Raw genomic sequence first — 13,560 nt, forward strand, 5'->3', positions numbered from 1 at the left:
TTCATTTCTCTTAAGATACACCAAAGAACGTTGTCAAGAATTGATCATTTCAAACTGCATTATAAGACTGACTCCCAAGTCAGAGTCTGCTGAGGAAATGTTAACTCTGAAAAACCTAAATTATTAGCATATTCATTACTCATATATGAAAATCATAATTTTCTTTCACGATGCTGTTATCCCCATTTTACAGATTTCCTGTAGTCTGTGATACATTTCACCTGACATACACAAGAGAGCGTTGTCAAGAACTGATCCATCATTTAGACCAGTGGTCCTCAAACTTTTTAAACAGGGGCCAGTTCTCTGTCCCTCAGACTGTGGGAGGCCGGACTATAGTAACAACAAAAGCTCCCACTCTGTCTCTGCCCCTCGGCCCATTTGCCATAACCCGGTGGGCCGCATAAACGTCCTCAGCGGGCCGCATGTGGCCGTAGTTTGAGAACCCCTGATTTAGATCTTAGATCTAAGGCCACATTCCTTTAACTACCTCCTTTTTACAGACAGAGACACCGAAGATCCCACACTAAGCCCAGAGTCACCTGGCAGTAAAAAGCAGAGCTGGGATTCCATCCCACAGTCCAGCCACCTTCACCTCCCTCCCTGTTCTCCCCAATGCAGGTCTGGTGCTCGGTCAGGACTCCCGAGAGCTCCCACGAAGGCCTCATCACAGACCCCCACAGCCCCTCTCGCTTCCGGGTCATCGGCACCGTCTCCAACTCCAGGGAGTTCTCAGAGCACTTCCAGTGTGCCCCCGGCTCCCCCATGAACCCCCATCGGAAGTGTGAAGTCTGGTAGAGGTGAATGCAGGTGGGAAGGCCGGGCAGGACAGAGACCCTGGGGGGGAGGGAAGGAAGCCGCCGCACCGTCCGTCCTGCCCCGGCCCTCCTCCCTGACGTGGAAGAGCTCTCCTGTGAAGGGGTCCCCAACCTTGGGCTTTTGGTGCCAACCAGAGATTGGATCCACTGTGAAAACCCCTGTAATCACGATCCCTTGGGAGCGATTCTCGCAATGGCCATGACGGGTGTTTGTGGGTCTGTCCGGCTGCTCGGGACGAGGACAGGGAGCTGTTACTTGTCCCACCCGGGCTGGGTCACGACGGATACACCCACAAACACCACCGTGTTAAGTGCTTTAAAAATCTCTATTTTGGGGAAATTCATTTTGGAACATTGTGGAATACACTGGAAATCTTCAGGGAAAAATGCATTTAAAACACTTTTTTTTTTTTTTTTTTAAGAAAGGATTGGTATATTTATTATGTTTTTAAAAATAACCTGTGGACAAGGGAAACCCCACAGTAGTGACCCTTTTCTGGCCCGTCCACTGGCTGCCGAGCTGAGGCAGGGGCTGGTAGTGCAGAGATCGAGCCCGGGGGCTGGGGGCGTCCTGAGACTCTCAGACTCATTGTCGGACTTCCTTCTTGGGTCTCCTCGGGAGCCCCCTTAAGTAGAGCTGAGGGCAGGCCGGGAGAAGCGCCTCAGGATGGCAGGATCGGTCTCTGGTACCTTCTTGGCTCCAGTCCTGAGGCTCCCCGCCAGTGAGGGCCGCAGCCAGTGAGCACGGGGTCTGCCTCCCAGAAGGGGATGGGAAGAAGCAAGGAAATCCCGTCCACTTGTGGCCCACTTTTTAAAGGGAATTTAGAGGGGGGAGGGGCTGGGCACCGGACGGCGTGGGGACCACCCATCTCCAGCCCCTCAGAAAGGGACGGCCGCGGCCTCAGAGCCTGGGCTGCATTCACCGCCCCTGGTTTTCTTCCTTTTTAGTGTTTGACTGATACGTACCCACTGCTAACACTCTCACCCTCAGATAGCCCAAGCACCACCATTTTGGTTAACCCCAGGCCCAGCCCAGCTAGCCGGTCCCCCGGCTGGGCTGACCCTCTGCCTGAAGATGCTGAAAGTAGAGGGCCTCCATGCCCAAGCACCCCAGGGTCCCAAGCCTTTGTCCTCGACCGACCCCATGCTCTCCACGGTCCGAAGTGATCTCTTGGGCCCTGGAGGCTCCTGTCCCCCACTGCTTCATGCGTGGTCGCCAGGGTTTGGGGTTCCTGCCCCTGAGTCCGGACTGGTTCCTCACCCTCGTCCCCCAGCCACGTCCTTAGTCCCATCTCAGCCCGAACCTTCTCTAGTGCCTTATGTGGGGTCTGCCCTGAGGAGAACCCCTTCTTCCACAAAGGATTCCCACCAAGTGTCTGAGCGGCTGTCACGGCCACACACACTGTTTCTCCCCCTCTCTCTCTCCTCCCCTCCCCCCGCTGTTTCTCTCTTCTCTCTGTCTGTATTTGGACCAACTCCCTGACTGTCCACTGAGCCCTGCCCCAGCTCAACCGAGTGGCTCAAAACTAGAACCAGCTGAAGTCTGGCTCCCCGAGGCGGCCCAGCACCGCGAGAGGGCTCCCGCTCCCTCCCCAAGGCAGTCATGTCCTGGGCAAAAAGCTATGGCCCCAGGGCTGGGGACTCCCCAGGGAGCAGCCCTTTCTACACAACTTTGGGGTCTGTTGGGGAGGAGGAAAGAAGGTGGGAAAGACTTTTAAAGCAGAAGCCCAAACTAGCTGACCCAGACCCAGTTCCAATAGTCTTCCCCCTTTCTTTAACCCCCCCATAACCCAACTAGCCAATGTCTTACCTTCCCCCTTCTCCTCCCCTTCTTTCCTTCCTCTTTTCCCATCTTTCCATGGATTTCTTCCCTTTCCTTTTTCCCTTCCCCCTTCTCCCTTTTTCTTCCCTCCCCCCTCTCCCCTCACCCATTTGTCTCAGTTCTCAGGAGTTTTAGGGCGAAGGGCATCCTGGTATCCCAGCTGGAAGTGATCGGGGCTGGGTAATCCTTCAGAGGAATGTGGACGGTCCTGATTGTTTCCACATGTTGTGTGGGGCTGGGGGAGGGGGAGGCAAAGAAAGCGGGAAATGGAAGGAAAGACCAGGAACCGGGGCCAGGGCTGCCAGGGCTTCTGCTGGAGACTGAGGCAGGAGACTGCTCCCTCCCTCAGGGCATGGAGCCGGTAGTGGGGAACACTCTGGGAGGGAACCTGCCCCGGGGCTCGGGCTAGCTTGGCTGCCAGTGTGGATGGATGTGGGAACTGGGGAGGGGATCTGATTTTTATTTTTATTTTTCGTGCTACTGTAGCTTTCATTGTGGCACTTTTGTAATTGAAATAAAGGACTTTACCTGGGTCCACATGTGTCTGTATCTGAGGGCAGCCACTGGGAGTGGGGGGAGGAGAAATGGAATGAGAACCCCAAAACCTGGGGAGACCTCGGATTCCGTCTTGATAAAATGAGAGCATTGAATGAGATTGCCTGGGACCCCAGTGAGCACTGACATTCCATGTTCTAAGCTCCTTCCCAGCTCTGACATCCAGGGTTCTAAGGGCCCTCCCAGCTCTGACCTCCCTGGTTCTAAGGGCCCTCCCAGCTCTGACCTCCTGGGTTCTAAGGGCCCTCCCAGCTCCGACCTCCCGGGTTCTAAGGGCCCTCCCAGCTCTGACCTCCCGGGTTCTAAGGGCCCTCCCAGCTCTGACCTCCCGGGTTCTAAGGGCCCTCCCAGCTCTGACATCCTGGCTTCTAAGGGCCCTCCCAGCTCTGACCTCCTGGGTTCTAAGGGCCCTCCCAGCTCTGACATCCCGGGTTCTAAGGGCCCTCCCAGCTCTGACCTCCCGGGTTCTAAGGGCCCTCCCAGCTCTGACCTCCCGGGTTCTAAGGGCCCTCCGAGCTCTGACCTCCCGGGTTCTAAGGGCCCTCCGAGCTCTGACCTCCCGGGTTCTAAGGACTCTCCCAGCTCTGACTTCCCGGGTTCTAAGGGCCCTCCCAGCTCTGACCTCCCGGGTTCTAAGGACTCTCCCAGCTCTGACTTCCCGGGTTCTAAGGGCCCTCCCAGCTCTGACCTCCTGGGTTCTAAGGGCCCTCCCAGCTCTGACCTCCTGGGTTCTAAGGGCCCTCTCAGCTCTGACCTCCTGGGTTCTAAGGGCCCTCCCAGCTCTGACATCCCAGGTTCTAAGCTCCCTCCCAGTTCCGGTGCTCCGGGTTAGGAGGTCCTGTCAGAGCTGCTCATGTGATCAGTGAGGTTCCGTGTGCCACCTGACCTAGGCCAGCCCCTTTTAAGAAGCTGAGGATGGGATCCAGGGCAGCTCCCTATTGGTTTTGTGGCTGTCTGGCCTTTCCCCTCCCCCACCACCTCATCCCCAAGGTGATGCTGCTGGAGCTCCCCCTGGTGACCACATTGCAGTATCTCCCACCGTCCACAAAGTGAAAAGCAATGGTGTCCCCGTTATTGGGAGGGTGGCTGACCTCGTGCCCCAGCAGGACTTTTCAACTTGGAAAAGCTCTGGATTCAGGCCCGGGGATGGATCACGAGTCCGCTGAGGCACCCAGGTGGTGCAGCGGACAGAGTGCCAGGCCTGGAAGTCAGACATTTCTTATTCGAATTTCTGAGCTTTGTGATCCTGGACAAGTCTGCTTTAGTCTGCCTCAGTTTCCTCAACTGTAAAATGGGAATAATCATACACTTTACCTCAAAAGGTTGTTGCAGGGATCAAATTTAGCACAGTCCTTTGAACATAGTAGGTGCTTAATAAACGCTTGTTCCCTTCTTCCCTGCCTGTTATCCAAAGACCAGCCTAAGTAGGCGTGGGCATTCTCGACAAGCCAAACAAATCATGAAGGATTTCCAGTAAGGTACAAGGGGGTTGCCCCCTGCTTGGGGAGGAGACTAGCCACACTGAGGAGATCACAAAAGGCAGGGCTGCTCAGCGCCCCAGGGGACCTCAGCAGCCATCTGGTCCCTCCTTTCCCCAACAACTCTTCCTCATGCCCAACAAACCTAACCTCCCTGGGAGCCGTCCTAGGACCTCCCAAAGCAGCATCCCCGGGCCTCAGGAAGGGAAGGCCTCAGAAACAAGTGGGCTCTGGGGTCAAATCTCACCTTTTCCACTTAGTGGCTGTGGGGCGTGGCAAGCCTTGGGATCTGCAGAGTAAGGACTGGATGAGGTGAGTCCCTTCTCTCTCCTTGCCTACCCCTAAGGGCCTCGGACTTTGAGGAATCTCCATTCAGTGGATCCAGATTTGAAATCAAGGCTTGGGTTCAAATCCTAGCTCCAATCCCAGTTGGGGGGGGGGGTGCAGGAGAGGGCAAGTCATTTCCCCTTTGGACCTCGTAAAATGTAAAAGCAAAACACGAACCATATAGACAAAGAATTTGAACTTTCTACCTGGGGAGTCTATGAAACTCTGAGGAAATGAAATGGGAGCCCGCCTTGGGATGACTATGTAAAGAAATCAGAACTGGGGAGAATGATCCCAGTTCAAATCCCACCTTAGATACTTCACAATTCCAGCTGTGTGACCCTGGGCAAGTCACTTAACCCCAAGTGCCTCCCCCTCCCCCCAAAACAGAAGTAGAAATTAGCTGGGACATAGTATGAGTCATAGTTGGGACCAAAACTCAGATCTTGGCCCGAAGGCCAATTATGTGGCAAACTCATTTAATCTCTCTAGGACTCTGTTAATTATAAGGGAAACAAGGAATTGGGCAAGATAGTCCCAACGGGCCTTCTAACTCTCAATCAATGACCCAAACTCATTGTCTTCCTTTCCTTTCTGCTTGTTTATAGTAGCACAGGGCCTAGCACGTGCTTAACAAATTATAGATAGATAGATAGATAGATAGATAGATAGATAGATAGATAGATAGATAGATATAGATATAAATATAATATATATAATATCTATATATATTATAGATATAGATATAATGCATGTGGACTCTAAAGCCCAGCCTGAATGACACCGCCAGGAAGCCTTCTTTGATTGTCCTACCAAAGAAATCATTTTTTTCCTTCTTTGAATTTTTTGCGGGAAGAGGATGAGTGACTTGCCCAAAATCTCGAAGCTGTGTCTGAAACCAGATTTGAACTAAGGCTCGCCACCTAGCTGCCCCCTCCTCCCCTTAGTCTTGAGTGGGCTTTGAGGACATCTTTCCTAGACTTAAAAAGAAGGCCCAGGGTTCTATCAGCCTCCAGAGTCCTCATGGCCAGAACGCCCCCAGCTGGCAGTCAAGCCTCTGCTGAGGGGCCTTCTTCCTATGCCTTGAGTAGGTGTTAATTGTGAATCAGGATTTTTTTCCCTGTCTTGGTGCCTTACCCCTGGCTGGACCACAAGCTCCTTTAATTCTGTCCTTCCCCCAGCAGCTGGTCTGCGGGCCTCTCACTTTGTACAGGCTGACAAATGGGAGTTGAATTGCAGAGCTCCTGCCCCTCCCCCCCAATGAAGCGGGCACCCCCTGGGATTCCAGGAGAAGAGAGAATTCTCCGGCCGTCCCTCAATCCCTGCCTTCCCCTTCTGTTTTTTAAGACTTGTTGAAAACTGAGACAGAAGCAGGTTCAAATCCTGTTCTTCCACCCACCCCACGTGTCTCGGGCCCCTTCTCCGAACCCCGTTTTCTCTGAAATGAGGAAGTTAAACTCAACGACCTCCAGTGATCTTTCTGCCCGAGAGCCTGTGCTCCTAGGATGTGGTCCCCCACCCCACCCTCTTTCCTCCCTGCCAAGCTTTCCTCAGTCCTGCCATGTGGAATCAATTACTAAATTGGGAAAACGGCATCACTCTCCCCCTGGGGACCAGCCCTGAGCTCACTCTCTCCCTGATGCTACAGGGCCTGTTTTCTTTCAGGCAGGGACAGCCGGGAACTCTGCGTCTCCTGGGCCAGACATACTCCAACCAACAAGGCCAAGCCCAAGCCCGCCAAAACATGGAGCAGGCCACATTCTCCTTCCCCAGGAGGAGAAAGGAGATAGCCAGCTCACAGCAAGGCCTTGGTGCCCGGGCTCAGTCAGGATCCACAGATCAGAGAGAAACACTCCATTTCACTCAGCCAGCAGAGACCTCCCTTCCGACCCAGAGCCCTGGAAGCTTTGGTATCTGCTCAGCCTTGGGGGTCACCTGGCCAGTGCAAGACTCATGGGAAGACGAGCCCTGAAAGGGAAGATCTTAAGAACGTTTCACATTCCTGGACCTCAGCTTCCTCCTCTAAAATGTAGGGGCTAGGGCTCCAGTCCTGAAGTCAGGAGGACCTGAGAGTTCAAATTTGATCTCAGATACTTAACACTTCCTGGCTGTGTGACCCTGGGCAAGTCACTTAACCCCAATTGTCTCAGCAAATATATAAATGGGTTAGGTAAAAATTGGAGACTGGGATAATGGACTTTTAAAGGCCCTCCCAGCTCTGACTCCCATGTTCTAAGGGCCCTCCCAGCTCTGACCTCCCGGGTTCTAGACCCCTCCCAGCTCTAACATCCTGGGTTCTAAGGGCCCTCCCAGCTCTGACCTCCTGGGTTCTAGACCCCTCCCAGCTCTGACCTCCTGGGTTCTAAGGGCCCTCCCAGCTCTAACATCCTGGGTTCTAAGGGCCCTCCCAGCTCTGACCTCCTGGGTTCTAAGGGCCCTCCCAGCTCTGACCTCCTGGGTTCTAAGGGCCCTCCCAGCTCTGGCATCCTGGGTTCTAGACTCCCTGTTTTAAGTCCTTTTTTATTTCCGAACTCTGTGATCCTATGATCATTTTCTCATTTGAGTCTATAAACCTCCACTTATTCAAACTACCTATTGTACTTGAATATAATGGCCTATGCTTGCTTCTTCACTACTCCTTATCATTGTAAGCTTGGTGTTTTGTACTAAGTTGATGCTGACTGAATGAATGAATGTTTAATAAATGCGATGGAATGCAGGAGTGAATGCTAGCTCACATTTCTATAGAGCCTAAGGGCTTACAAAGGACTCTCCTCCTCCCTTCCTTCTCATATTCAGAAGGCAGTGCACATATTTTATACCCATTTTACCCATGGGAAAACTGAGTTTCAAGAGGTGAATTTTATTCGGCTAGTTAGTGGCAGAGCTGTGTCCGCAGGGAAGCTTCAGCCCGCAGGATTCCTTCCGCCGTGACGGAGACAAGCTGGTCTCCTCCCGCCGCGGTTCCGCGGCTCACTGCAGCGGCAGGAGCGCCCATTCCGAGGCCGAGGCGGCCGGAGATGAGAGTCAGTGCTCCCCTCCCCCCCATGAAGGGGACAGGGGAAGGGGATCTCGGCGCCCTCTCCTCTCCCAGCCTCCGCACTCCCGGACGGCAGTTTAGTCGGACTCCTGAGAGAACCTGGTTCAGTGTGGACTCGGTCCACGTCCTCCCGCAGGCGCTAGCAGAGAGCCTGGCACAGAGAGCCGTGAATGAATGACTGTCCGAGACCTCGCACAGTCCTCTCGCCCACTCCCACACTCGCGTCTCGCCGCTTCCTTCTCTCCGCGAAGTTTTATCCCCCCCCCCCAGTCACTTGGAGCTCCCCCCGCGTTTCCGTATGACCGCGTTCTCTTCATTAGGCGCCCCCTCGTCCCCCTCCCGCGTGTGAGCCCCGCGAGGGCAGGATCTCCGTCTTGTCTCTGCCCACGTTTAACGCCTCTTTGCGGAGCTGAGAGCGCCGGCTCCCCCTCGATTTCCCAGTTTTCCCGGGTCCGTGCTCCTCCTTGCAGGGCCCCATTCGTGCAGCGCCCCCTCCTGCCCCGTCCTTTCCTCAGAAAGGACCAGGACCTCTGGGGGTCAGTTGAAGAGAGGCAGATGGCACAGAATGGCGGTCCAGGTCCGGCGGCAGGACAAAGGCAAGGGGGCGGCAGTGGCAGCCTCCAAGCGCTGGTGGGGGGCTTCGTGGCCTCGGGGCAGTTGTCCTCACCCGCCCGTGGGGGGCGCCGTGTGGGGGACTCGTCCCCCTAACTCAGCAGCAGCTCCCGGGTGGCGCGTCCCTGAGACGCTTTTTTCGGTAGTGCCTGCCCAGCGAGCTGCCGGTGCCCACAGGTGAGAGGGGGCACCAAAAGTAAGCGGAGCAGCCTGAGGCGGAGGGGCCCCCCCAAGCGCCCGGTCCCCGAGACCCCAAGCGCTCCCAGGGCCGGGTTCCGTCTGCCTTTACCTCTGTATCCCCACGGCAGACTGTGGGAGGTGGCATACAGAAAGAGCTCAATAAATGCTGAAGTCTTTGCTCCTCGAGGGCAGGGCCCGTGTCGCGTACTTTTTAGCCTGAGCCGTAACATTCCCTTAATAAACACTTGTTTAACGGTGATTGTTAAAAACTGAACTCAGTTAGGAGGCTCCTGCGGCCCTCGCGCTCCCCGGCCCTCCCCCTCCTGGGGTTTCCCATCAATCCCCCCTCCGAGGCCATGCTCAGTCTGGGATCGTCGCCCCTCCCCCACAGAGCGGACGAGAGGGCAGGTCCCCGGGCCCCGGGTCTGCACGCGGGCTCTTTGAGCCCCTCCCCCCACCCCAGGCCCGGACCCCCGGGAGCGCCAAGCGCGGGAGGCCGGGGCTCGCTCCCAGAGGCCGAGGCGGGAGAAAGGCCCGAGGAGCCCGGGCGCCCCTTCCGGCGGGCTGCCTCGCGGTGGAGGGGGGCCCGGCCCGGCTGGCAGCCTCCCGGCTCCGCGGCCAAGCAGGCGGGGTGGGCGTGGGGGCCCGACGGGCCGGAGCTCAGCCCGGGAAGGCAGGCCGTGGCAGCCCCGCCAGGCCTGGGGAGGAGGGTCTCGGAGAAGGGGAGAGGGGGACCGCCCATCTGAGCAGCCAAGCGGCTCCAGAGCCTCCCTCAGCCCTCTGCCCCCCGGCAGCTGCGGCGGCCTCGCTCCCCTTCTCGAGCCCCAGCTTCCCCCCCCCCCCCCCCGGGCTGGGTCTGCTCTGCCCTTGTCCCTCCCCAGCCCCAACCCCTCCCTCCGCTCCCTAAGGGCTGCGTGCCCCGCTCTGCTCCTCTCCCCCTCCCCCAGCCCGACGTCCCTCCTCCCCCTCTGTGAGAGCTGAGGGGACCCTCCTCCTCTTCCATAGCTCCAGTTCTTCTCCTCCTTGTCCTTTCCCTCCTCCTCTTCCATAGCTCCAATTCCCCTCCTCTTCCTCCTCCTTTTCCTCCTTCTTTTCCTCCTTCTCCTCCTTCCTTTCCTGCTCTTCCTCTTTCTCTTCCACAATTCCAGCTCTTCTCTTCTCCCTTTTCCTTCTCCTTTTCCTCCTTTTTTTTCTTCCTCCTCCTCCTCTTCTTTCTCTTCCTCCTCCTCTTCTACAACTCCAACTCTTCTCTTCCTCCTCTTCCTTCTCCTTTTCCTCCTCCTTTTCTTCCTTCTCCTTTTTCCCTTCTTCCTCCTCTTTCTCCTCCTCTTCTCTTTCACAGTTCCAACTCTCCTCCCTTCCTTCTCCTCCTTCACTTCCTCCTCTCCTCCTTTTTCTCCTCCTCCTCTTTTTTTTTCACAGCTCTAACTTTCCTCCTCTTCCTCCTCCTCCTCCTCCTCCTGAGGGTTGAGTGTCCTTTACTGAGCCCAGACTCAATTACTGCTCAATTCCCCTTAGAGACTAAAAATTGGTGGAACAAAATGCCTGGAGCACGAAGACTTAGGAGGTACAAAACCATGTACCCAGTTGCTTGAGGGGCTGTCACATGAAAGAACAGTTGAATGACTTGGGTCATCATAGGACTAAAACTGGAAAAGGCCTACAGTCAAAATTATCCCTTTTTTAAAATTCTTTTTTTTTTTCTGAGTTAAGTGACTCACTCAGGGTCACTCAGCTAGGAAGTATTGTGTCTGAGGCCAGATTTGAACTCAGATTCTCCTGAATTCAAGGCTGCACCACCTCGCTGCCCCCATTCGTTTCATTTTTTCTCAACAGTATTTTGTTTTTCCAATTACACATAAAAATAGTTTTCAACATTCTTTTTTCCCCCAAGACTGTTGGGGTTAAGTGACTTGCCTAGGGTCACACAGCTAAGATGGATCACTTTTCTAGGCCAGATTTAAGCTCACATGCTCTATCCACTGCACCATCGAGCTATTCAACATGCATTTTTGTAAGATTTTGCCTTATAAATTCTATCTCCCTCCCTTCCTTGGCTCTCCCCTCCCCAAGACAGCAAGCAATCTGATATATATATGTACAATCATTTTAAACATATTTCCATATTTGTCCAAAATTCTCCCAGGGATTCCCCATCCCAGACTCTTTCCTTGCTTCTGTTCCACCACCATTAGCTAATTCATGAGACCCTTCCGAGAATGAAATGATTTGCTTGCTTTGTAAGAAGCCCTGTCCTGGACGTGGGGTAGGGATGTTGGAAAGTAGAACATGAGATCTCTACCCTCAGTCAGTTTAGAGCCCTCATGGGGAACAGAAAAACAATGCAGAGTTAGAAGAATGTGTGACTGGATTGGATTCATTAGTGTTCATAATAGATTTGGTTTATATTTTAATGGGTCCATGATTCAGTGATGTGGGTATGGCTTCCAAGGGATCAGATTCAGCTCATCCTCCTGAAGCAATAGTTCATAGTTTTTTCCATGGGCAGTCTGGGAAAGCCTAGACACTTCTCAGAATAATGTTTTTAAATACATAAAATACTTTAAATTGCAGAGGAAACCAATTATATGGAAATACAGTCATCAAAATATTTTTAAAAGAAGTTTGCATATTCCTAAAAGGTTATCAAACTGTGCATGCCCTTTGATCCAGCAATATTTCTATCGGGATTAAATCCCAAAGAGATCTTAAAAGAGGGAAAGAGACCCACATGTGCAAAAATGTTTGTGGCAGCCCTTTTTGTAGTGGCCAGAAACTGGAAGCCAAGTAGATGCCCATCCGTCGGGGAATGGTTGAATAAGTTATGATGTATGAATGTTATGGAATACTATTGTTCTATAAGAAATGACCATCAGGATGTTAGGCCTGGAGAGACTTACATGAGCTGAAGCTGAGTGAAAATGAGCAGGATCAGGAGATTATTGTACACAACAACGAGACTACATGATGATCAATTCTGACAGATGTAGCTCTCTTCAACAATGAGATTATCCAGACCAGTTCCAATGATCTATGATGAAGAGAGAGGACTGTGGGAACTAAGTGTGGAGCACTCAAAGTGTTTTTACCTTTGTTGTTGTTGTTTGCTTATTTTTTTTCTTTCTCATTTTTTCCCTTTTGATCTGATTTTTCTTGTGCAGCATGATAAATGTGAAAATATGTTAGAAGAATTGCACATGTTTAACCTATCTTGGATTGCTTGCTGTCTAGGGGAGGAGGAAGAAGGGAGGGAGAAAAATTTGGAACACAAGGTTTTGAAAGGGTAAATATTGAAAAACTACCTTTGCTTGTATTTTGAAAATAAAAAGCTATTTTTTCCTAAAGTTCACTAATTGAGTGGATGTCCATTCACTGGAGAATGGCTGAATAAGCTGTGGTATATGAATGTAATGAAATATTACTGTTCTTAAAAAAATTATAAATGGGCTTATTTCAGAAAAGCCTGGAAAGACATGAAGTGATGCTGAGTGAGGTGAGCAGAACCAGATCATTGCACACTAACAAGATTATGTGATGATCAACTGTGATGGACTTGGCTCTCCTAAACAATGAAGTGATTCAAGACAATTCCAATAGACTTGGGATGGAAAGTGCCGTCAGCATCCAGAGAGAAAGCTATGGAGACTGAATGTGGATTGAAGCATAGTATTTTCATCTTTTTGTTGTTTTGTTGCTTGCTTTTTTTCCTTGTTCATGTTTTTCCCCCTTTTGATCTGATTTTTCTTGCACAACATGACAAATATGGAAATATGTTTAAAGGAATTACACATGTTTAACCTATATCAGATTATTTGCTGCCATGTAGGGAAAAAAAAATTAACGCATAAAGTCTTACAAAAATAAATGTTGAAACTATCTTTATATGTACTTGGAAAAATAAAATACTGTAAAGTTTATGAATGCTAGGGGAAGGATTCTTATCGTAAAGAATCCTCATGGAACATTTATCTGCTGAATGCTCTGGATTTTTTCCTGTTGGTCTGTCAGTATTCCGTAGCTACCCAGGCACTTCGGCTGACCAGCTGTTGTTGTCTTTACAGTTTAAATTTTCAGTTGTTTTTGTCATGCCTGATTTTCTGGCCACATATGCTATTTAAAAATTATTATGTCTTATACACATTATATTTAAGCTATTGTTCCCTCTCTTTTCTAATCAAATATTCTATTTTAAAATTTTATTTTAACTATTACATTATATGTAATATTATATTTGAGCTATTATTGTCTTTTCTAATCATATATACTATTTTAAAAAATTATTTTGGCAATTTTATTTTATATATTATCTTTGAGTTATTGCTTCTCTTTTCTGATCATGTATGCTATTTTAAAATTTTTATTTTTAGATATCATATAGTTGAACTATTATTTCTTTTTTATCATAAATGTTATTTTAAAATTATCTTTATTTTTAATTCCAAATTCTCTCCCTCTTTCTGCCCTCTCCTCACTCAATTGAAAAGACAAGAAATTCAATAATTATTATTCATATAAAATCACACAAAACACATTTCCACATTAATCATAATATGAAGAGCAAGCAAGAAAAAGAAAGAGGGAAAAATATGCTTCAGTCTGCATTCAGAATCCATCAATTCTCTCTTTCTTTGGAGGTGAAGAGCATTTTTCATCATTATCATTTAGAGTTGTCCTGTATTATTGTGCTGATCAGAGTTGCCGAGTCTTTTGGAATTGATAATCATTATA

The 13,560-nt window shown here is 51.0% G+C and overlaps 1 protein-coding gene and 1 long non-coding RNA gene across 4 annotated transcripts in view; both read left to right on the forward strand.

The window, feature by feature from the left end:
• Nucleotides 1-3,173, forward strand: part of ECE1 (endothelin converting enzyme 1) — a 169,472-nt gene extending 166,299 nt beyond the window's left edge. For all 3 annotated transcript variants that reach the window (XM_074305974.1, XM_074305972.1, XM_074305973.1), the window contains one exon: nt 622-3,173. In XM_074305974.1, the coding sequence (XP_074162075.1) occupies nt 622-798 (177 nt within the window). In that variant the 3' untranslated portion in view covers nt 799-3,173. The remainder of the gene's footprint in view (nt 1-621) is intronic.
• Nucleotides 3,174-8,565: 5,392 nt separating this feature from the next.
• On the forward strand, nt 8,566-13,112 carry LOC141564035 (uncharacterized). Its single transcript, XR_012488563.1, has 2 exons — nt 8,566-8,829; nt 12,290-13,112. It is a non-coding gene; the product is annotated as an uncharacterized LOC141564035 (long non-coding RNA).
• Nucleotides 13,113-13,560: the final 448 nt, after the last annotated feature.

The sequence above is a fragment of the Sminthopsis crassicaudata genome, chromosome 3 (genome assembly GCF_048593235.1).
Source record: "Sminthopsis crassicaudata isolate SCR6 chromosome 3, ASM4859323v1, whole genome shotgun sequence".
NCBI lineage: Eukaryota > Metazoa > Chordata > Mammalia > Dasyuromorphia > Dasyuridae > Sminthopsis > Sminthopsis crassicaudata.